This window comes from Cnephaeus nilssonii (genome assembly GCF_951640355.1).
Source record: "Cnephaeus nilssonii genome assembly, chromosome: 7".
In the NCBI taxonomy this organism is placed as follows: domain Eukaryota; kingdom Metazoa; phylum Chordata; class Mammalia; order Chiroptera; family Vespertilionidae; genus Cnephaeus; species Cnephaeus nilssonii.
In genome coordinates this window covers 80,995,432-81,020,184 of record NC_137078.1, presented here as the reverse complement: position 1 = coordinate 81,020,184, position 24,753 = coordinate 80,995,432, and the positions used below count along the sequence as shown (strand labels likewise).

The following is a 24,753-nucleotide window of genomic DNA, read 5'->3' as shown; positions in this document are numbered from 1 at the left end:
ATTACATTATAGTTAGAGAACTTATTGAGGCTTTTTTATACCCAGAATATGTTCTGTTCATATGTTCATTAAACAGACCTGATAGTAAATGCTATTCTACCTCATTGGTAGGTCCAGGTACTGGACCATGGTAAATATTCAAATGCTAGTAATAATCACATACGGTCTTCTATATTTCAACTTTCTTTTTTTCTCTCCAAATGTCGTTTCAGCTCTAAGAACTCTGAATCTTTCAGATCTAACACTAACTTCCATATTCTGTAAATATATGCCCTTTCTAGCTTTGAGAACGCCGATTCTTAAAGATTCAAGACTAAATTTTATATTCTGTATTTTTGGAATTCTGACAGGGACGAAAGAAGTCTATAGTACCTGTGGAGCCCAGGAGTCTTATTCAAGGAGCCTTTCAAGGGTGCTCAGTGTCTGGGATGACACTGAAATACATGTATGGGGTAAATGCCTGGAAGAACTGGGTTCAGTGGAAAAATGCCAAGGAAGAGCAGGGGGATCTGAAATGTGGCGGTAAATACACAGCATGAATTTGTGTTTTGACTTAGGGGATAAATGGAATATAAATAAGTTAATTAATGAATCTACTCTAAAGGGATAAATACTAGGTCAAAAATCCCATAAAACTCTAGTTTTGGCTTTACTTAATTTTTCCCCATTTTTATTTAAACTTCTCATTTATTTATTTATTTTCCCTTCAGGAATTGAACATGCCTCGTCTAGCCCATGTTCTGACCCCTTAGGAAGTGCTCAAGACCATGCACTCTCCCAAGACTCCTCAGAGCCAGGCTGTAGAGGTAAAACTCATTTTGTTGTGGTCATTTGTAATATCATTGTCAATTTCAGATTATAAATGGAATATTTAAAATTATTTAGAAATTGAAGTCTTATTGTTAAAAAAAATTTGATGTACTACTCCCAATTTTAAACGTTTGTTATAAAGGTAAAATTGTATCTTTCGATCATGAGTTTATTATGTTAATATAAGGGATTTTGTTTCTTTTTCTTAAACTTTACAAGTAGCTCAGATTCTTTATTTACCTGTTTAACTCTTCTTCACCTTTCAAAGTTTAGCATTAGTGTCACATTCTCCAGAATCTGACCTGACCCTTCTTGTTTATTAGATTTCCTTCATTTATTTTCATAGAATCCCATTTAAATAAACATCTTATCATAGCACCTGTTACACCATATATACTGGATTGTATTTATTTCTTTAACTAAAAAAACCTTGAGATCAGGATCTGTCTGTAACCCATGTATTCACCAATGTACACCATAGCACCTGGGGCACAATAGTCATTGTTTATTCAATGAATCAAATAAATGGTACTATATTTCCTTTTGTTGTTTAGTAATTTTTTATTAATCTCAGAGAGAGAAAAGGTGAGAGAGAGAAAAACATCAGTGATGAAAGAGAATCATCAATCGGCTGCCTCCTGCACGCGCCACACTGGGGATCGAGTCTACAACCCGGGCATGTGCCTTAACTGGGAATCGGACTGTGACCTCCTGGTTCATAGGTCGATGCTCATCCACTGACCCATACCAGCCAGGCATTATATTTCTTATAAGTTAATATTTCAGATGTCTTCTACTTTCCTACAGTCCGCTCTATCAAGCTGAAGGAAGATATTCTGTCATGCACTTTTGCTGAGTTGAGTGTGGGCTTATGCCAATTTATCCAAGAGGTGCGGAGACCAAATGGTGAAAAATATGATCCAGACAGTATCTTATACTTGTGCCTTGGAATTCAGCAGGTATCAAATTCAATAATTGTTATAAAATGTTACATTTCTAATAATTCTGATAGGACTTGTGAATTAAGTTGAAAAATTTTAGTGTATATTGATTGGTTGGTATTGTCCCTATAATCTCTTCTTATTCTTCTCTCTCTTTTTTTTTTTTTACAAAAATTTTTTTTCAATGACATTTTACATTTAACTTTGTAATAGTTTCAGGTGTGCAGCATTATGGTTAGAACACTTTACAAAGTATTCCCCCTTGTTCATGAAGCACTTACCTTGATTTAAAAAAATCTTAATCATAATGTCTTTTGTATACTGATTTGAGAGTATTAGTAGAATAACAGAAATTGAGGATGGTGCATTTTATTGTTAAATGAACAAAAAAAACAAAAATAGCAATCCACATAAGAAGTGACGAAGGAGACTGTGGTAAATGTATGTGTGTATTTATATAAATCATATAGTCTCATTTACATTTTTAAAAATACTAATTAAAACAATAGTTACACCATTATTTGTCTATCACATTAGCAAAAATAAAATAATTATAACGTTGATATAAGTTCTGTGAGTCGAGTTCACCTTTAGAGCAGGTGGGAATTAGTACATATTTTCTAGAAAGCAGTTTTGAGCATATGTTTCAGGAATATAATTAAATATTAATATTATTTTTAAAAATATATTTTTATTGATTTCAAAGAGGAAGGGAGAGAGAGATAGAACTATCAATGATGAGAGAGAATCATTGATTAGCTGCCACCTGCACGCCGCACATTAGGGATGGAGCCTACAACCTAGGCATGTGCCCTGACCAGGAATAGAACCGTGACCTCCTGGTTCATAGGTTGATGCACAACCACTGAGCCACGCCGGCCGGGCTGTTCATACTCTTTTTGCAAGTAGTTCACTTTTGGGAATCTTTCAAAGCTAATACTCTGACATCATTGCACAAAATTAGAAGTAACTTCAGTGTCCATCGAAGTGTAATAGTTAAGCAAATTATATTTATAAAGTTGTATATTATGTAGCCAATAAAAATTGTTTAAAGTGACTTCTAGTAATATGTAAAAATATTAATATTAAAGCATTGAAATGAACCAGAGTACACATTTTATGCATATCACTGTATATTGACATGTAGTGGTTTAAAAACTAGTCATAATAACACATAACAAAATGCAATGCATCAAAAATGTTTATAGTGGTTATCATCTGGGGGTTGTAGAACTCTGGATGTCATTGATTTTCTCTTTTCTTATTTTGCCAAATTTTCTTTCACTTATATAGGGGTTGGGGGCATTTTATTTAAGCATTCATTCTTAAAGTTTTATTTTTATTTTATTTTTATTGATTTCAGGGAGAGGTAGGGAGAGGGAGAGAGAGATAGAAACATCACTGATCGATCTATTGATTGGCTGCCTCATGGCTGCCTCCTGCACACCCCCACACTGGGGATTGAGCCCACAACCCCAGCATGTGCCCTTGACCGGAATTGAACCCGGGACCCTTCAGTCCACAGGCCGAATGCTCTATCCACTGAGCCAAACCGACTAGGGCAATGTTTTGTTTTTTAATTAGGTAAGTAATGTGTGCTCAGTGTAACTGTAAGAAAAATTTCTCTCCCTCCATTCCCATTCCCCAAGGTAACAGTGCTGCAGCAGAAGTGTCCTTCTCTACCTTCTCCTGTGCTGTACCTTTATTCACCTATACATATTTAATAATTTTTGTTTGCTTAGTTTTTTGCAAAATAGGACCCATACCATACACATTTTTTGCAGTTTGCTTTTCTCAATCTGTGTATTTCTCCAGATGAGTATAAATAGAACTTTTTCCTTTAAAAAAGAAATTTGCATAATATTGCAAAGTATGAATATGCCAGTTATTCAGCCTTTTCTCTTTTTTTTTTATATTCAGATTATTCCCCTCCCTCTTACTCTGACAAACAGTGCTTCAGTCAATATTTTGTTTCTGAAAAAAAAATTTTTTGTTTGTGAAAAGAAAATATATTTTGTTTGTGTACCTAATGAATTGGTGCTTTTGTTTCTAGGTTATAGCATATATATATATATATTTTCTCCAGTTTTAAGATATTTTCAGATTACTTTTCAGAATGGTGTTTTGTGAAAGGGTCATATATGTAAAGTGTCCCTCAAACACTGAAGAAACCAAAAGGCCAAAGAACAAGGCAGACAAGTCCACCTTGTCGGTTGAAAGAGTTTAATAGGGAACTTACCTACAGAAATTCAGTCTTAGGTGGCAGCAAGACAAAGTGGACTCCTGTGCCTTCTATCCCCCCCTGACCATGTGCTTATATCTCCTAAATCAGAGAATGCTTGGGTGATCAAAGGATCACGTGCCAGAGCTAGTTAGATAGATAACATTGAGGGCGACTCACCCCAGAGGCAGAACTAATGGAAATCCTGTGATCGATTGTTCAGAGCTTTGTGTGCATATTCCAGAGCTCACACTGGGAAAGGGGAGGAAGTCAAGGGTTCAGATTCACCCAGAGGTCAAGATGGCAGATTAGCTTTCAGACAGTTAGCTCTGTCCGTACAAATGGTTGTCATTTACACTTTTATTAACAGTGTGAGTGCTCATCTCTTGAGTCCTTTTTGCCATTCTTCTTTTTAAAATTTATTCTGAGTTTTAAAAAAATGACTCCAATTTTTCCAACTTTTATAAATCAGAATGTCTTTTTATATTGTTGGTCATTTGAATTTTTCTGTTCTCTCTGTAGAATCTTTTATATTGGGGATAGTAACTTAAATATAAGCATTTTAAATAAAATTTTCTAGTGTGTTTTTGTCTTTTGGTTTTTATGTTATGTCTTGCCATTCAAGAAGTTTTCCTTTTTTACATAGTTCAATTTCTCTTGATAGATTCTGGGTTTTCCTTGTTGCTTAGGATGGTCTTCCTACTTGAATAAAAAATTCTCATAAATTTTTGTCTAAAATATTTTTTTAGATTGACATCTTTAATACATCTGAAATTCAATATATTTCTGATGAATATATCAATATATATCAATATATTTCTGATGAATAATATTTTGATGGGTAGTTAATCATGAAAGCAGCATTTATTTTTCCACAGAATTAAAATGACACTGTTACTGTAATTTAACCCAGTTTCTACACTGTAAATGATTAAAATTACCTTATGAGAGGACTTTTATATATTCTTCAACCAAGTTTATTAAGCACCGAGGATGTGTCCTTTATGCATTTTGCTTAGGTAAAAATAGTGAAGATTCTTAGCACACTTTCTGTACTCTTGACATTTATATTTTGGATCTAAAGAACATTTTGTAATTTTACCACTGCATATGTCAAGAAATAACATGTTTTGAGGCAGTTAATAATATTCTAATAATTTGAATATAATCAGAACATTATGATCATTGCCATGATTTCAGTCAAAAACATTTGAGTTCTTTACTCTTCAGCTATACTTAACGCTGTATATGAAATACTCTAATTTATGAGACAAATACTAAAGCTATGAAATTTTTTTTAGTATGTTTATCAACTCTTATTTGTTGATATTAATAAATGACTTCATATAATAATACTATTTAAAAAAGGCCATAAGTTAACAGATTGTCAGATAATTGTTACAGGAAGTAAATATTATGAAACTTTTATTTGTCTTGACAAGAAATAAACTTTCCTTAACAGTAAGAAATGCGAAAAGGGTACTTATGTTGACATCTCAAATATGCTTTCTCTTCTTCATTTTGATTATGAAAATAATCATGCTAATTGTGAAGAATTTTGAAAATACATAAAAAACTATAATGTTAACACCTGGACCACCACTGTTGATATTAGCTGGGAAGGTGATAATTGCAAAAGAAATAGGCAAGTAATAGAAGAAAAACAACAGATTGCTAATAGACAGAATGTACTACGAACACCTAACAGTCATGTACTATGCATGCTATGTATTAATATAAGTCAGTTTCATATATTAATTCACTTAAGTGTTAGTGTGGCCCTATGAAGTTTAAGAACTGTTACTCCAGGCACTTGCCTAAGGTCTCAAAAGTAGTAAATGGTGGGGCCAGATGTGAACCCAGGTAGTTCCGCTTCAGGGTCTGTTGTTATGAACACTATGTTGGCCTGCTTCTCTAATATAAAAAGGTGTTTAACTGTAATCAGGGAAATTTTTTCTTCTCTCGGATAAAAAATGTGGAAGATTGAGAAATTTGATAATACAAGTGTTACTGAAGATATGTGCAGTGGTGGAGGCCCTTTTCAGAGCGCAAGTTAACAGTGGTTATTAAGTCTCCAAGTCATACAGATTCTTCCGTCTAGCAAACCCATTGATTATTATTTCTTCCCAAAGAGAGGCATATACATGCATATACTAGTATTTCCATTATAACATTGTTTATAACAGCAAAAAATGGAAATCCCCTAGATGTTCATCAAAAGAATGATGTTTAAATCAATATGTCTATACTATTGAATACTATACAACAACAAAAAAAGGAATGAGTTGCTTCTAGAGATATTGACATGGAAAACTCTTGTAAGAGTTTTACATTTTAAGGAGTGAAAGTAACTTGCCAAACTATATGTGTAGTATGATATTTATATTACGGGAAAATACACAAAACATAAAAATGTATAATTCAGTGGCATTAAGTACATTCATGATGTGAAGCCATCACCACTATTTAGTTCTATAACTTGATCACCGTATATGGAAACCCTCTACCCATTAAGCAATTACTCCTCATTACCTCTTCCATCCTGTCTCTGACAACCATAAATCTGTTTTCTACATGGACTTGCCTATTCTGAGTATTTAATATAAGTAAAATTGTGCCTGACTTCTTTAACTCAATATAGTGTTTTCAAGGCTTATCAGTGTTGTAGCATGAATCAGTATTTCATTCCTTTTTTATGGCTGAATAGTATTCCATTGTTGGATATACCACATTTTGCTTATCCATTCATCTGTTGATGGACCTTTGAGTTGTTTCCACCTTTTGGTTATTATGAATAGTGAGTGTTGCTATGAATATTTATGTACAAGTTTTTGTTTGAACATCTGTTTTCGAATCTTTGGGGTATATACCTAGGAGTGGTGTTGCAGGATCATATGGTAACTCTGATTAGCTTGTTCAGAAACTACCAAACCATTTTCCACAATGGCTGCACCATTGTATGTTCCCAACGGCAGTGTATAAGAGCTCCATTATCTCTACTTCCTTGCCAACACCTAATTTTTGTTTGTTTGTTTTCTAAATAGCCATCTGGTAGGATGAGGTGGTATCTTATTATGGTTTTGATTTGCATTTCCCTAATGACTAATAATATCAAGCATCTTTTCAAATAAATTTAAAATACCAAATCTTAAAACACAAAAAAAATTTTAGTATATAATTAAATGCTACCTTGTGTTACTCTGTGAATGCACATTTATTCCCCTCAGTGATTTTATCTGATCTGATCTGCACCCTCAAAATGTTTTTTTAACAATACTTTACCCAAGCTGTTGCTTGTTTCCCATCCTGTGATATGGTTCTTGATGGTTATAATTAGCAGTTTTACATCCTACATTTAGACTTGAACTTTTTGAAGGCTATTGTTGTGGAGCAAACAGTTGAGAACTGTGATTAGAAGGCTCCAAATAAATAGTTTTTGAATTTGGGCATCCTCAGGTCACCTGACACTAGCTAACTGTATTATTTCAGGAAGTGATCTTGTAGCTAGGCTGACAAACAAAAACTTCTGAGAGCACACCTGTAGATCCTACCATGAGTTAGAAAAATGATTTGGGAAATACAAATTAGGACCAGTTTTTAATACATCAATTTCATTAACTGAGTAAAGGTACTTATTAGAATTTTTCTGTATGCTCCGTTTCTTACAAAGCAAATAGAAAACTTTACCTTGCGAGCTCAGTGTTCGAGAAGATGTCAGTCCGTGTGAAAGGGGCCTTTAGCTGGGATCCTGGTATTTTATTTTATTTTATTTTTAATATATTTTATTGATTTTTTACAGAGAGGAAGGGAGAGGGATAGAGAGCTAGAAACATCAATGAGAGAGAAACATCGACCAGCTGCCTCCTGCACACCCCCCACCGGGGATGTGCCCACAACCAATGTACATGCCCTTGACCGGAATCGAACCTGGGACCCTTTAGTCTGCAGACCTACGCTCTATCCACTGAGCCAAACCGGTTTCGGCAAGGGATCCTGGTATTTTAACATGTATCTTTAAAATGGTTTATAATTTTGTAAAGGTAAAGATAAAGGGTAACCTATGTTCTTTAAAATAATTTTAAAAAAATGTTTATATTAAAAAATTTTATTGGGGTGACATTGGTTAATAACATGTTTTACTTAAAATAATGTTTAAAAAAGTCTTTTCTTTGTATCAACAAGTGTTTCCACTTTTTTTCTCTTGTAGTACCTGTTTGAAAATGGTAGAATAGATAACATTTTTACAGAGCCCTATTCCAGATTTATGATTGAACTTACCAAACTCTTGAAAATATGGGAACCTACAATACTTCCTAATGGTAAGATGATTAATTTTTATTTTGATTTTTTTTTTTCATGATACACTTTCTTAAATTGCTTAAGTTGTAAGATTATCTTTTTATAAATTGTTCATTTTCTATTTCTGTCCTGATTTGTAATGTATTTGAACTCCTGAGGAGAAAGTCTTGGGTTTATTATTGATTACTAGAGGCCCAGTGCACGAAATTTGTGCACTTGGGGGGGGGTCCCCCAGCCAAGCCTGCACCCTCTCGCAGTCCAGGAGCCCTTGGGGGATGTCCAACTGCTGGCTTAGGCCCGCTCAGTCAGTAGGTCTAAGCCGTCAGTCGGACATCCTTAGTGCTGTCATGGAAGTGAGAGAGGCTCCTGCCACTGCCGCTGCACTTGCCAGCCATGAGCTCAGCTTCTGGCTGAGTGGTGCTCCCCCTGTGGAAGCACACTGACCACCAGGGGGCAGCTCCTGCATTGAGCATCTGCCCCCTGGTGGTCCGTGCACGTCATAGTGACCGGTTGTTCTGTTGTTCAGTTGATTTGCGTATTAGCTTTTTATTATATAGGATTTTAGTAAAACTATAGCTTCCAAACTGTGTGTGTATACATACTAACTGTTGAAAATTTTTAAAAAATTACTGAAAGTTCCATTTATAGTTGTAGAAACTGTTTTTGTTCTGGTAATGCTGGTATTGTTGCATGCTGTAGTAGTAACTGCCACATATTCTACTTTCAGACTCTACCTGTTAGCAGTGGGCCTTCTTTAATTGTTTATAAAGTACCCTGAACTGGTTATTGAGACTTAAATCTTGATCTTCAAATTGTCTTTGACCATAGGTCATGGGACAAACCCCTAATTCATGCCTGGTCTTAGGCTCCTCGACTGGGAATGGAGAGTTGAATGTGATGCTCTGGAATTTGTCTCCCTTTCTGTTGGGCTACAGAGCGCCTTTGAAGAGCAGCATCGTGGTTTGATGCATTTAGCATTCAAAGAGGAGGCTTAAGGACATAGATATATGGAAGTAATAATTCATGTTTGTGGATAGTCTTCTAAAAATAGAATGTAGAATCAGCAACAGAGAGGTTGGGTAGAGAACATGAGGAAAGGCCTACACTTCAGGGGTATCCTGGGGAAGGTGCCTTTAAAGGTATACTTATTTTAGTCATTCTGCAAGACCTCTGCTTTTCAAGAAAAATCTCAAATTAGTCATCATAACTTTACCACTCAATATAAATTTAAAATAAGAGGAGGATCACTTCTTGGCCTTTTGGCTAAAATCAAGAGTAAAATAAGAGGGCATGGGAAGAAGGAGGGGCACTATCTGCCCTCTTATAATCTTACCTACTAAATAAAATTGAACCAGTTAACAGGAAGCGTATTGAACTGGAACAGGGGTCTGCAATCTGTGGCCCATGGGCCAGATCTGGCCTGCTGCCTGTTTCTGGATGTGGTCCATCAGCTAAAAATGGTTTTTACATTTTAAATGGTTTTGGGCAGGGGACTCTAAGGAATAATAATATTGTGAGGCATGTGAAAATTATATGAAACTCAAATTTGTGTCTATAAATAAACTTTTTGGTATATTACAGCCATATCTATTTGTTTATGTTTTGTCTGCAGTTCCTTACCTTCTACAACAACAAAGTTGTTCAGAGCCTATATGGCCCAAAATGCTTAAAATATTTACCATCTGGCTCTTTACAGAAAAAGTTTGCTAGCTCCTGCTCTACAACAGCAGTGGATTAAAGCTGTTTCAGGAGAATGCTCAGTGTGCCATCATCTGACCTTTTCCTTGTAGTGCCTTCTCTGTTTTTCTGTATAAGGAAGAGGGGGAAGGAGAGGAACGATCAGTCCCCCTCCCCCCGCCCCCATATCTTGTCTGAGAATTTGAGAAACTAGTCTTATTTATCAGGAGCTCAATGCTGTTTCTCCCCCATCCCCCCAACCCTTCTTCGGTCCAGGTTACATGTTCTCTCGCATTGAAGAAGAACATTTGTGGGAGTGCAAACAGCTGGGCGCTTATTCACCAATTGTCCTCTTGAACACCCTTCTTTTCTTCAATACCAAATACTTTCAACTAAAGAATGTTGCTGAGCACTTGAAGCTTTCCTTTGCCCATGTGATGAGACGGACCAGAATTTTGAAGTACAGTACCAAGATGACATATCTGAGATTCTTCCCACCTTTACAGAAGCCAGAGTCAGAACCAGGTGTGTGGTGGAGTTTGGAAGATTTCTATTGAAGTCTCAGTATTCAAATAGAAACTCATTGCAGAGGGGTAATTGTGTAGCTTTTGTTTAACATTTAAATACTTTATGTCACGGCTAGGTTCAAGGCTTTTTCTCAAAATAAGAGGAATCGCTTACTTTCATTGGCCTTTAAGTTAGAAATTCTGATAGCATTGGTAGAGCCCAAATAATCCTTATTTTAAAACCTCCCGGGGAATTTAAATATATAGCTAAGTTGAGAATCACTGATTTAGGGGCAACAAATGGGTCAATTACTAGTTAAAGGAATCTGTTTAACTTTTAAATTTCCTGTTTCTAAGTCTTTTTTTGACCAGAGCACCTCTTTTTAGTTGACAATAAGAGGTCAAGTTTTGAAGAAACTTAAAAGCTGGCCTAGAGTCTACTGCTTTTATACATAGTAGAATAATAGCAGCGATGACAATTTTATTAGAAGGGTTATGGTTTTTCATTCCAGTAGTAGTCTATTAAATAATAGTTTGTCTTAAAGATTTTAAAAATCAATATTATTATTATGAAACTGGAAATTAAATTTATTGATTTTTACCAAAGTTTTAAGTTCTAAAATTCCAAAAATCCAGTTGTTACTTTCTTGGGATAAGAGTGAAATATGTAGCCCTCACCGGTTTGGCTCAGTAGATAGTCGGCCTGCGGACTCAAGGGTCCCAGGTTCGATTCCGGTCAAGGGCATGTACCTTGGTTGCGGGCACATCCCCAGTGGAGGGTGTGCAGGAGGCGGCTGATTGATTTTTGTCTCTCATCGATGTTTCTAACTCTCTATCCCTCTCCCTTCCTGTCTATAAAAAAAATCAATAAAATATATATATTTTAAAAAGAGTGAAATATATATTTTGAATGTGAGAATTTAAAATTACTCAAAGCAAAATCTTAAAGAATAATTCTGATGTTCATCTTTGTGTTAACTTTTTTCTCCTTTACTTTAGAAAATACTAAGATTTATTTGCTTGTTCACCACATGTCTGTCCAATTTCCTTCTATTTGTTCATATATGGCCCACTTTGTGTTCTTAATTGATATTATAATTGGGAAGGAGAGGCAGTCAGGTAACAGTTCCCTGTTTTCTGATCTTAGGTGCCTAATAATATTTGTAATAAGTTCAGCTTCTTTTCTGAATGAGTAACTAACAAAGTCTTCCTTATTTAGGTAGCCTCAAAGTAGAAAACTGGGGCGAATTGTTGTTTAAATAATAATTAATGCAGGAAGCTGGGGAAAGTTGTGTGCTGGTAAGAGCAACTATAAGAAAAGAACAAGAAAGCCTTTTTCCTCAGGTCCTCAGATCCACCTATTATTCTCTTGACCATTGAATGGGAAAGTGGAAAAGAAAGAGCCCATTTGCCATGTCTTCACCCTTGGCCCCTGCAGTATTCTGTTAGGGAAAAGGATTTGCTCTTTTCTTAGCAAATGCTCACTTTATTGAGAATTTCTTTTCCCAACAAAGGTTCCATTTCTCATAATATTATGACAAATAAAAGAAACTTGAACAAATGCCCAGAGGGCACTGATACCCCATTGTGGAAATACTTTATTTATTTTAATCCTCACTTGAGGGCATGTTTTTATTTATTTGAGAAAGTTGGGGTGGGGGGGGGTAGAGAGAGAGAGAGAGAGAGAAACAGAGAAACATTAGTGTGAGAGAGTAACATCGATCAGTTGCCTCCTTCCAATATGCACCTCAACCAGGGATGGAACCCACAAACTAGGTATGTGCCCTGATTGGCAATCAAACCCACAACCTTTTGATGTGTGGGGTGACGCTTCAATCACCTGGGCCACCTGGCCAGGAGAGTATAAATATTTTTAGATAAAGAGGTGAAAACTTCTATCTTAATGTCTACCATAGCAGAAGAGCACCAGAAACCCTTAAGAACCCTGTGCCTATTAAAATCTCTTCAAGTCAGGCTCAGAAGTGAGACATACTCTCTTGCACAGTGCTTTTCACCATGTTCCCCCTACTTTGGTGAGCAGGGGAACATAACTTTTACAGGACAGGGACTTTGTTTTGTTCAATGCTATTAACCCTGAACTTAAAATTATATCTAGCACCTCCATAGGTGCTCAGTAAATATTTGTTGAATGAGTAAGGGAAAGGAAAGGGGAGGGAAGCAAAGCTTGTTGGGTGTCTTGATACTTGAAAAATATAATTTTTTTATTATTTCCTGCCTCAAGATAAACTAACTGTTGGCAAGAGGAAACGAAATGAAGATGACGAGGTTCCAGTGGGTGTAGAAATGGCAGAGAATACAGACAACCCACTAAGATGCCCTGTCAGACTTTATGAGTTTTACCTGTCAAAATGGTAAGTGCTCTTGCCCTGAACTAGATACAGTACTCTTCAAAAAGGAGTTAACATACTCTGGATTTCAGATGCTTGAATATCAGAAATGGAGCTCACCTGTGACTAAAGTCAAAGTCTAAAGATGGATTTACCTCCTATTTCATTATTTCCCCATTCTTGTATCTGTCTGGATTTTGAACTAAGAAACAAATTGCTTTATCTTGATAATCTTTTTCCCAAAAACCTCTTCAAAAGCAAGAATAAGAATCCTTGCCATCGTTTGATCTTTGCAACTGTTATCTAAATTGCTGTGATTTTATTATTTATATAGAAAAGATATTTAGAGGAGCTTTTAAATTGCTAAAACTATAAGTACAAAACCAATTTGTTTTTAAGGTCTTGGAAATTTTTGAGTGGTCTTTTTCTTACAGAAACTTTATGACTTTAGAGTTGTAAGATCATGCCAATGCACTTTTCTCTCAAAGAAATACTATGACTGTGTTTTCCCTTTGATAATGTGTATTGAGTGCTCATAGGGTTCATTCCAGGATAGTGGGTGCTGAGGAAATGTGGTTCTCAGCCAAAGTGTCACATGTGAGTTAAATTTGTTGCTCCTAAAAATGTTGTAAGTACTAAAGTCTGTGAAGGATTTACACTGTGACTTCTACTAACATTAGACTCACTTCCAAACCAATATGATTTATTGAGTGTGGGAGAAAAGATGTGGAGTTATAGGTTGTTCCTGGGGGGAAGTGTTTATAAACTGTGTGGGTATGTTGCTGATCTGTGATACAAATCAGAGCAGAGCAAAGTTGAGAGCCATTACATTAAAGAGTAGTTATGTATTACCTCTGCTCTCTGATCCCCAATTTTCTTTCTTTTTTTCTCTTTTTCCTGTGGATAGTTCTGAAAGTGTGAAGCAGAGGAATGATGTGTTTTACCTTCAACCCGAGCGTTCCTGTGTCCCGAATAGCCCCATGTGGTACTCCACATTCCCGATAGACCCTGGGACCCTGGACACCATGTTAACACGTATTCTCATGGTGAGGGAGGTACACGAAGAACTTGCCAAAGCCAAATCTGAAGACTCTGATGTTGAATTGTCAGATTAAAGCAGAAGTGGGGTTCCTATTTTCATACACATTGGTATGCACCAAACTGTGAATGCATCCAAGCTTTGGAAAACGATGTATAAGTCCAAGTCCCCTTGACTTGATTATAACATAATGGAAAATAGATAACTCGTGAACCACAGTGTGGATGTACAAATGAAAATTGAAGGAAAGAATGTGAACTGAGAAATGTTCTTTGGCAGTGATATAGTTCTTAGACATCTTCAGAATGACTAACCAATTTCTCCGGGTGGTGCATAGTCTTATTTTGTTTGGGAATAACAAATTATGGAATATTTTTAAGGAAAACAGTTATATAAAACTCTGCCATAGTAACCTTAGACCTTAGAGAGGTAACTTTGGAGTGACACCTTGGCTGCAATATGCTACTTGGAGGAGCCCTATGTCAAAGTCAGGGGAGCAATAGTACAGAGCTAAGAGTGACATCAGATGAGGACTGTGGGACCCAGACTTGAAGACCCAATAAAAATACTGAACTTTTATTATAAGGTAGAGAGTGAAGGGGTCTTGATTTTGATTTTCACTGCCAAGCCAATTCTGTGAAGGATCGAAGCCTCTGTGCTTTGCCGTTGGCCCTCGCATCAGGAAGCAAGGTCTTCCCTGCTGTTCCCAGAATGCTGTGTCCTTTTACTTCCTGGGTCTAGCCGTCTCAGCTGTGGGTCGATGTGGGTAAATTAAGGTAAAGGGGTTGAAATTCTGCAGTCCAGTTACACACAGAGATGTACTGTGGAGCCATTAGACCCCAGGTGTCTTGAAATGTTTCTAGAAAACCCACTAAAATGCCCACTTCTCTGGGTGTCAGCCTTTATTGCTGCTGTCTCATGGCATGAGCTATGGTGCACAGAAATGGGGGTTCTCCTTTTGTTTTCATTTTAACCCCAAATGGCAGCTTTCCTTTCATTGTTTTATCTTCCTATTTCCTAAATAATTCCTCTTATTTTGTCTTTAGCACCAGTTTCTGGAGGCCTGTGTCATTGCAAAAAGGATAGTCTCACTCTTAACTGTCAAACCTGTGGATGATTCCACAAAGACACAGTATTATTTAGCTATCAGAATTATGATAGAAAAGATCTTAGTATGTTCCTATACAAAGCATTTGGAAGATGACCTTGTTGTTCTAAGGAACTTGAAAATGGGGCTAGGATACAAAGACATTGACTGTCTTTCATGGTCATAAGCAGGTCTTCTTATAGCATTATTCCAAACTCTAGCTGTTTTAGTGGTTTTCTGAGGATTGCAAGTCATAGTGTGTTTGACATATCGATCCATTTCTCTCCATTCTCAGTTTCTTCCCTACAAAATTTTGAATCAAAGCTTTTATGATGTTGGCTAATCACAAAACTTCTTTAGTAGAGATTAATTTGACCCTAATAGAAATGAGAGAAGTCCAAAGCCTCTTAGAAATTTTAACCTTGAAATTCTTTTCAATATGTCCCATTTTTTAGGTGGGAGTGGCAGGTTTTTGTTTTTTTTTAAATAAGTAAATGAAAGTCATTTTTACTACAATAAAAATTTAAAACTAGGCCTTTTGACATTGTGTACTTGATGGTTCTGTCCCTCGGCCTGTGACAAATTTCATTTTTGTTATGAGAACTGTGTAAAGAAGTAAATCCGCCCCAGTTCTGTATGATTTAATTCCATCTGTGTTTGTCATCTCTGATTGGAAGACTTCTTACTTCCAGACCTTGTTTAATATGGAGGAAAAACAATTGAATTGTCTCATAAGTCTGCCAATAAACTGTCCAGAAACTTCAGGTGTAATAGTCCCCAATATATTCATTTTATGTTTTGTATAAACACTAACATTTCCCTTTCTGTAGTTGTATGAAAAACAAATATTCTTGGCACAGTAGAGAAATTGTTATAAAACACCAGAGAGGAAAAAAATGTGTATTTTTTAACTGAGAACAGCCAATAGCCCACGTAAATGACTATATTGGGATTTAAATTGCATATTAAATCAAAGAGTTGTTCAGACCCTAGATTAATTCATACAAGAAAATATTGGTCATTCCTCATAAGCATAGCTGTTGATATGTGTCCAATTATTTGCTTTTAAAAATTTTATTAAAATTACGTAAAATTACATTTTTTTCCAGGAGAAAAAAAAATCAAACACAGAGAAACAACTAAGTTATCTTTCTGTTCTTTTTTTTAACCACTTTTGGGTTTTCCCCTTGCAGAAACCACAGAAATATTCCCTTAGAATAAAATAGTATATTTGTATTTGATGGGTGAGTTCTTCTTTTTCTTTATAATTTTCTTGAAATAATTTTAAATATCTTTTCCTGTTTGACCATATTGGTATGACCAACAGATGGTATATAACAAAGAAAGCAGTTTTCATAAAATAAATTATTTGGTATTTACTCAGTCCAGTAAACATATTGTTTCATTACAGTCTTTTCGGTTGTTTTCTTTCTTGCATCAAAAGACTTGTTCCCATTTTTAGTTAATTTATTAACTTATATTCAAAACCCTGAAAGCTAGAAATATCAGGTATATTGTGTATATCTCATTTCAGGCAAACTTTTTTGAGATTTACAAAGCTTGCATCCATTCAGCTTATTCAATTTTGAAATTGTGGGATTAGAATAAAGAATATATCCATTTTTAAGAATATTTACGTATTTAATTTGGGAATGTGGGGCTAAATGGTATTTTCCTTAGATTTTAGAGCTATCTTTACAAGTATACCTTCAATTCCATATAAACTTTCTATCAAACTGCCCTTGTGGTATTACTAATTTTATAAAATAGAACTTTTCTAAAAAGTCCAAAGTAAAGTGAATTTTTGCTAATGAATCCCAGTTTTCTGTTAAATTCAGAATTTAATTTTCCATGTTGGAAAGGTTCCCTATGGTACTGAGTTGAAATTTTAGGAAAGAATTAAGCAATAATACCCCCAATTCTTCTTGTCTGTCATCATCATATGTTACTATCATTGAAAAAATATAAGAGGTATTATTACAGAATGGAAGATCCAAGGTTTTGGATGCTAGTCTTTTCACTTACTGGTTGTATAGATTGTAAATTTTTTAACCTCCCTGTGCCTCAGTTTTTCTCACAAAGTGGAATAATACTAACTTATCATTTATGCCTGGCTTTCAAATGTTAAGTAAAGATATATGTACCCCTGTATTCATTGCAGCATTATTCACAATAGCCAAGATATGGAAACAACCTAATTGTCTTTCAACGTACAATTAAAGCTGTGATACATATATACAATGGAATACCACTCAGCCATATAAAAAAGTAGAATGTGTTACCTTTTAAACAGAAGAAAATTATCCATTGCTACTCAGTGGAAAGCAGCAGGGAGGTGGGGAGGGGAGTACAGTAAGTAGAAATTGTGAAATAACAGCAGAAATAAGTTCTAAATTACAATGAATGTAAACATCTTAAATTTAACTGAAGACAGATTCTCACCCTTGTTTTCCCATCTTTATTTACTTGCCCTTCTCTGCATAGAGACATTAGTGTTTGAGGAAGTAAAAGCATGGAGGAATTGGTGTGTGCCTGGAGCCCGTGGAAGCCCGCTGGTGAGAGGTGCCACAGTGAAGCAGCGCAGCATCAGAGCAAGTGAGGCAGTGAGTGGCTGGAATGGTTAGGAGACTGATTACATTGTGCAAATAAGTTAAATGATTGAGAAATAAGTATACATATATTGAGCATAATGGGAGCCAGATTTCTCACTGAGAAAGGATTTTTGAACGTGGAAAGGGAGAAGGCTAGGAAGAACCCTGAGATGTTGAATTGAAATTGGAAGAGTTGGTATGACCTCATAGGTTTAGACAGATAGATGTAGTTGTATATAGTGATATGAATATCTATATATATAAAAGGCTAAGTGACCGTCTGACTGTCCAACCAGCTGGTAGGTATGACATGCACTGACCACCAGGGGGCAAATGCTCAATGCAGGAGCTGCCGAGCTGCAGTGACTTGGCAGTGGTGGAGGGAGAAGAGGGAGCCCGATTCCTCGCGGGGCCGCGTGATTCCACCTTTGGCCGTGGGTTATGTTGTTGCTGGGTTACTGTCAGCCCCGAATCTGGTTTACTGCACACTTGTGTTTGCATTGCACACCCCGTATGACAGCAACTTTTCAGAGTGCCCTCTCACACTCGGACCCCTCCGGGGATGTCAGAGAGCCAGTTTTGGCCTGGTCCCCGCAGGCCAGGCCGAGGGACCCCACCTGCCGGAGGGATCCCACTCACTCCGCTGCTGTGCCACCCCAGGTGCAGACAGCTGGAGAGGGACCATGGGAGGTTGGATCCAGGGCATGTCTGGCCCATCTTGCCCAGGCCTGTCTTGCCCAGTCCCGCCCCACCGGCCACTGTCTAATTAATTTCCTTTAATTAGGTCACAAGTGTGTATATGTATTTTATGGATTGATTGATTCTATCCACTGACATGGTATAGAAACAGTTTTACCTTGGTAGCAATGAGCATACCAAGAGCTCTTGCATGAGGGCTCAATGACTGATTCTAAGACTGGGGAAAGAAAAAGATAATCCTGGAATACCTTTTGAGTATGTAAATGCTAAAAAAAAAAAAAAAAAAAGATAGGGACGTGTCAGAAGGAAATAGGAGGCAGACAGAAGAGGCTTCCGTTGGTTAAATCTAGGACAATTGGTGTATCAGATTACAACCTAATGAATAAAATAGGAATTCATGAGTTGATATTGATATAAATGAGTAAAAAATTTAAAAGACTGGATAAATTAAAAAAAAACTAACAAGGGTAAAAGTGATGCAAAAACATTATTAGGCAAATATTAAGAGATATCTGGGGAATCAATATTCATAGTATTTGATAAAAAGGATTTAATGCAAAAAAAGGTGGATTACATACTGATAGAATTAATAAAAAATTATAAATATGGATATTACTGTACTTCATAAACAGCCTGAAAACTAACAAAATTTTGGGTAAAAGGGAGGATGGATAACCCTTGGAATAAAAAGGGAAATGAGAAAGCACCTACAATGGACTAATGAATAATAAAATTATTATGTCTGAATCTGGGAACACAGCTGAAGCAGAACCGAGAGGGAAAAATTAGATTTAAAATCATGTTTCCTTTTCATGAAATCATTTTCAGGGAACAAAGATTATGAATGAATAAAGTAATCATTCAATTCAATAATTTAAAGAATGAACAACAGGGGGAAAAAGAAAATAGTAATAAAATCAGAAAAAATGGAAAAGAAGACTATCATATATGGCCTTTATTATGTTGAGGTACTTTCCTTCTATACCATTTTATTGAGTGTTTTTATCATAAATGGATGTTATATCTTTTCAAATTTTTTTTTTTGCGTCTGTTGATATGATCATATAAGTTTTATTTTGTTAATGTGGTATATCACATTGATTTGCGGATGATGATTTGTGGTATATCACATTGATTTGCATCCTTGGGATGAACCCCACTTGATCATGATGTATGATCCTTTTAATATATTGATTTGACTTGTTAGTATTTTATTTAGGATTTTTGCATCTTGTTCATCAGAGATATTGGCCTGTAACTTTTTTTTTTTTTTTGTATTGTATTGCTTGGTGTTAGTATCTGGGTAATGTTGGCCTTCTAAAATGAGTTGGGAAGTATTCCTCCTCTTGAGTGTTTTTAGAAGAGGTTGAGGAAAGGTGGTAAAATTCACCAGCGTTTTGGGGGAGGTTTTAATTACTCTTTCTATTTCCTTACTGTAGTGATTGGTCTATTTAGGTTTTACAGTTCCTTATGATTCAGCCTAGAAAGTTCGTATGCTTCTAAGAATTTGCCCATTTCTTCTAGGTTATCAAATTTGGTGCCATATAGGCTTTTATAGTATTTTTGTATACTCCTTTGGATTTCTGTGGTGTCTGTTGTAACTTCTCATTCTTTTATTTGATTTTATTTCATTAGTTAGTCTAGCCAGACGTGTGTCAAGTTTGTTTATTGTTTATCTTTTCATAGAACCAGCTCTTGGTTTCATTAATTTTTTTGTATTGCCTTTTTAATTTCTATTTCATTTATTTCTACTCTAATATTTATTATTTCTTTCCTTCTGTCTGCTATTTTAGAAAACAGAGATTTAGAAAGTTCAGAAACTTGACCCAACTGAAAAGAAGTAAGAAATGGTGGACCTTGAAAATGACTTCAGGTTTTCTCACTGCGCAGAATATAGTCAAACACTGCTACAATTAAATATTTTACCCTTTGTTCTCCCTGGGTGAACTACAATAATAATCTGCTTCATGTTGATATTTACTGCTGTGTTGCTGACAATTACCTGAAAGAGAAGTTGGGTTGCTTCACTGGGCTGGAAAAAGTTTAGCTAAATCAGAAAGCAGGTCTAATTAAGCAAAATTATTCTATAGCTATAAAAGGCTAAGTTGACTCGCACATGTGCGATACATATAAAGCTCTTGCTGGCGCCAGTCGCACGTGTGTGTTTCAATCTGTCATTGTCGATCATGAATTTGGTTGACATTTCTATTATAGAAAAAGGGCGAATAGCGATATTAAAATATTTCTTCTAATTAATTTCCTTTCAATGTGTATGAATCCATGCACCGGGACACTAGTATACAGGCAGTCCTCGGGTTACGTCGGAGATCCGTTCCTATGGCGCGACATAACTCGATTTTTGCTGTAAGTCGGAACCCACCTACATAAGCACCTGCGTCACTCACATGGAGCACATACACAGCAGTAATGAAGTGAAACAGTAAAAAAATTTTAAAAGAAAGATAACAGTTCCTAACCTTTACTTGTGGTAAATAAATAATAAAAACCATAAAGCACATGTGTACATATATCGAAATGACGAAACTTTTTTTTTTAACCTTTTGCACTCGGATGTCGAGTGTGACTCGACACGGTTAGCATCGGTAGCAGCTCTTTTTATACTCTTTGAATGTATCAATAATTTGAAATATAAAAAAATCCAAATAAATAAGTTTGTATGAAAAGAAACTCCAGTTTTTTATTCTACTGCCGCGCTTTGTAAAATCTGGGGTATTTAAAAAATTAAATCCCGAGTAGAATAAAAGAATCGAGAAAAAAGCAACCGAGTGCAAAGGGTTAATACTGTAAATGGGAGATGGCGAGGTAACCACGAAACAAAGTAAGTCGAGTCCTACGTAACTCAAGGACTGCCTGTACATATAAACTTCCCTCTTAATACTACTTTTGCTGTGTCCCAAAACTTTTGGTATGTTGTATTTTCATTTGTCTCTGTTTATCTTTTCATCTCTTATTTCTTCTTTGAATCTATAGTTAGTTGTTCAGTAGCATGTTTAATCTCCACATAAGCAGGCGTACCAGTTAATAATGCAGATTTTTTTCACTAGATGGATCTACACATATGTTGACATATATGCGATTTGATATGTATGCTATTTTGTTGTATTGACAGCAAGCTTCAAAACTTCATATGTCAAATTTGCTGAAGGTGTTAACATCATAGATATTTTTACGCTTAAAAATGTTGAACTTCATGCCAAAAAACGAGCATTTGTGGGAAGTTTTAATTCATTTATTTTGAAGAAAAAGTTATCGTATACTTTGGGAAGCTTATGGTGAACATGCTCCATCTCAAGATACTTGTGAGCACTGGTTAAATGCTTTAAAAGTGATGATTTTGATGGGAAAGACAAAGAACGTCCAGGTCAACCGAAAAAGTTTGAAGACCAACAATTACAAGCATTACGTGTATTCTGTCGTTTTAGGAGGGAAAGTTGTAGAATATCAACTAAGTCTATTTGGTCTAATGTGTCATTTAATGCTATTTCCTTATTGACTTTTTGTCAGGGTGATCTCTCATTGCTGTCAATGGGGTATTAAGGTCCTCTGCTAGAATTGTAGTTTTATCCTTTTTTTTCTTTTAGGTCTGCTGGTAAATTATTCTATGTATTTTGGTGCTCTCATCAGGTTGGGTCCAAATATATATTTGTTATGTCTTCTTGATGAGTTGTCCCCTTTATCATTATAAAATAGCCATCTTTGTCTCTTAACTTTTTTATCTTGAAATATTTTGTTCGATATAAGTACTGCTACACCTACTTTTCTGTGGATGCCATTTGCTTGAAGTATCATCTTCCATCCCTTCACTTTGAGCCTGTTTGTCTTTGTAGTGGTCTCTCACAGGCAACATTATAGTTGGGATTTGTTTTTTAATCTGTCCCACTATTCTATGCCTTTTGATTGATGTTTAGTTCATTTACATTTAGGGGGTTATTGATGTATTAAACTTACTATAGATAATTTATCTTTTCTTGCTACTTTTGTATCTCTCTTTTCCCCCCTTGTGATTCTGTCTGCTATTTTAGTTTGGTGGTTTTCTATGTTGTTTTTTTCTCCATTTCCTCTTTATGTTTGGAATCTCAGCTCTGGATATTTGTTTTGTGGTTAGCATTAGGCTTATGTAAAATGTTTCATACATATGGTAGTCCTTGTTCTTCTGATTCAGTCTTATCTTCATTCACCTGTACCCACTCAAGTCACTTTCCACCCCACTTTTATGATTTTGTGGTCACAAATTCTCCCTTTTTATGATATTATCACATTGCAGTAGCACCTCTTCACTGTCCCCCCATTAACCTTTGTTATAACTGTTTAATATCATATTCTGAAGTAGATTTCCAGTTTCCTGTTTCTGTTAGTCATCTTACTCAGTTTTGTATACCTTTGTCTTTTTGTTTCCAATGAAAGAGCTACTTTCAACAATCCTTGCAATGCAGGTCTTATGGTGATAAATTCTCAGCTTTTGTCTGGGAAAGCCTTCATTTCTCCTTCATATCTATAGACTAACTTGCTAGATATATTACCCTTGGCTGATGGTTCTTTCAATATTTTGAATATTTCCTTCCATTACTCCTGTCTTGTTATGTTCTACTATGAAATATGATCATCTAATGGGGTTTCCTTTGTAGGTTAGTCTTTTTTTTTCTCCCTGACTTCCTTGGGAATTCTTTGTCATTGATTTTTGACAGTTTGAATAAAATGTGTCATGGAGAAGGTCTTTTTGCATTGATATAATTAGGTGTTATGTTCACTTCCTCTATTATAAAGTCCAGTTCTTTCCATGGGGTTTGGAAAGGTTCTTTTCAATTATTTGCGTAGGCTCTCTGTTCCTTTTTCTTCTGGTATACCTGTTATCTGTATATTGCTCTTTCTAATGTTGGATAGTTTTCAGAGTTCTTTTTGTTTCTTTGTTAATCCTCACCCAAGGAAATTTCTTCCATTGATCTCTAGAGTGGAAGAGAGAAAGGGAGGTGAACAAACATTGATGTGACAGAGACACATTGGTTGCCTCCTGCACATGCCCCAACTAGGGCAGGGATCAAACCTGCAACCTAAGTATGTGCCCTTGACTGGGAATCAAACCTGAGACCCTTCAGCGCATGGGCTAATGCTCTAGCCACTGACATAGGCCAGGACATAGAGTTCTTTCATTTTAAACTCTCGGTTCTCTTCTTCCTCCTGGGTCATTTCTAGATTTCCATCTTTGAGCTGTTTCTCTCTTCCATTTGATCTGCTCTATTTTCATTGCTCTTTAATGCATTCCTCATTTATTGAGTTCTTCAGCTCCAGAATTTGTTTGGTTCTTGTTATAGTTCCAGTCTCTTTAGTCAATTACCTCATTGAACTGCCTTTCTGAGTTTTCTTGTATATCATTGAAGTTTCTTGATAGCTGCAATCTTGAATTCTGACATTTAAATCACCATCTTCCATGACTTTGAGTTTGGTTTCTGGATATTTCATTTTGTGTGCTCCCAAGTTACCTTGGTTGGTCATGTTATTTGATGGATTGTTTCTCTATGTGCATTTGAGGTAGTGAACTTTGTTTACTGTTTTGCTTTCAACAATTCAGCATGTTGATAGGTAGGGCACTTTATTTTCCACTAGATGGTGGTATAGCACAAGTTCTTGTTTTCTTTCTTACCTGCAGTATTTGATCCTCTACAATCACAATAGAGCAGCAGTGCTTTTGTTAAGAAAAATGCCATGTTCCTACGTGAATTAAGGGGCACCCCTAGGAATATGGTGGATGGTAGAGAACTGATTTTCTGAGCTTTCAAAATTCCCTAGTTTTCACTAATGGTTGCTGTCACTGCTGGGTGTTTTTTTTTTTTTTTTTGGGGGGGTGGGGTGGGGAGGAAAGGGTGTCTCAACTGCCTCTACTAGGCTGTGCTGGGATGTGTGGGGCAATGGAGGCAGGTTTGTAATTTCACGGTTCTACCCCCTGCCTGCAGTGGCTGTCAGTACTGCTATGCCGTCTAGGGCAGCATAAATCCTGAGTGACTGTTGTGGCAGCCTGAGCTGAAGCATCGTCAGCCCTAGTAATGTACTTGGGCCCAGGGAGACCTGTGATAGAAGCGAGCCTAGACCCATAATATTTTTATTTTTTTAAAATATATTTTATTGTTTTTTTACAGAGAGGAAGAGAGAGGGATAGAGAGAAACATTGATGAGAAACATCAATCAGCTGCCTCCTGCACACCTCCCACTGGGGATGTGCCCGCAGCCAAGGTACATGCCCTTGACCGGAATTGAACCTGGGACCTTTCAGTCCACAGGCCGACGCTCTATCCGCTGAGCCAAACGGGTTACGGCTCTTTTTATTTTTATTCTTTATTTTTGTTAATCCTCACCCAAGGATATTTTTCCATTGATCTTTTTAGAGAGAGTGGAAGAGAGAGGGAAAGACAAAGAACAAAGAGAAACATCGATGTGAGAGAAACACATCGATTGGTTGCCTCCTGCATGCACCCCAAGCAGAGCCCGGGCGTGGAGGAGCCTACAACCAACGTATGTGCCC

The 24,753-nt window shown here is 36.2% G+C and overlaps 1 protein-coding gene across 9 annotated transcripts in view; it reads left to right on the top strand.

The window, feature by feature from the left end:
• Positions 1-16,136, top strand: part of ZMYM4 (zinc finger MYM-type containing 4) — a 114,322-nt gene extending 98,186 nt beyond the window's left edge. For 7 of the 9 annotated variants that reach the window (XM_079776339.1, XM_079776340.1, XM_079776334.1 and 4 more), the window contains 7 exons: positions 351-522; positions 711-806; positions 1,618-1,769; positions 8,180-8,291; positions 10,225-10,473; positions 12,697-12,826; positions 13,710-16,135. In XM_079776339.1, coding sequence (XP_079632465.1) covers positions 351-522; positions 711-806; positions 1,618-1,769; positions 8,180-8,291; positions 10,225-10,473; positions 12,697-12,826; positions 13,710-13,917 — 1,119 coding nt within the window. In that variant the 3' untranslated portion in view covers positions 13,918-16,135. Of the gene's footprint in view, positions 1-350; positions 523-710; positions 807-1,617; positions 1,770-8,179; positions 8,292-10,224; positions 10,474-12,696; positions 12,827-13,709 lie in introns of all 9 variants that reach the window. The other 2 variants (XM_079776333.1, XM_079776341.1) reach the window with 2 other exon arrangements.
• Positions 16,137-24,753: the final 8,617 nt, after the last annotated feature.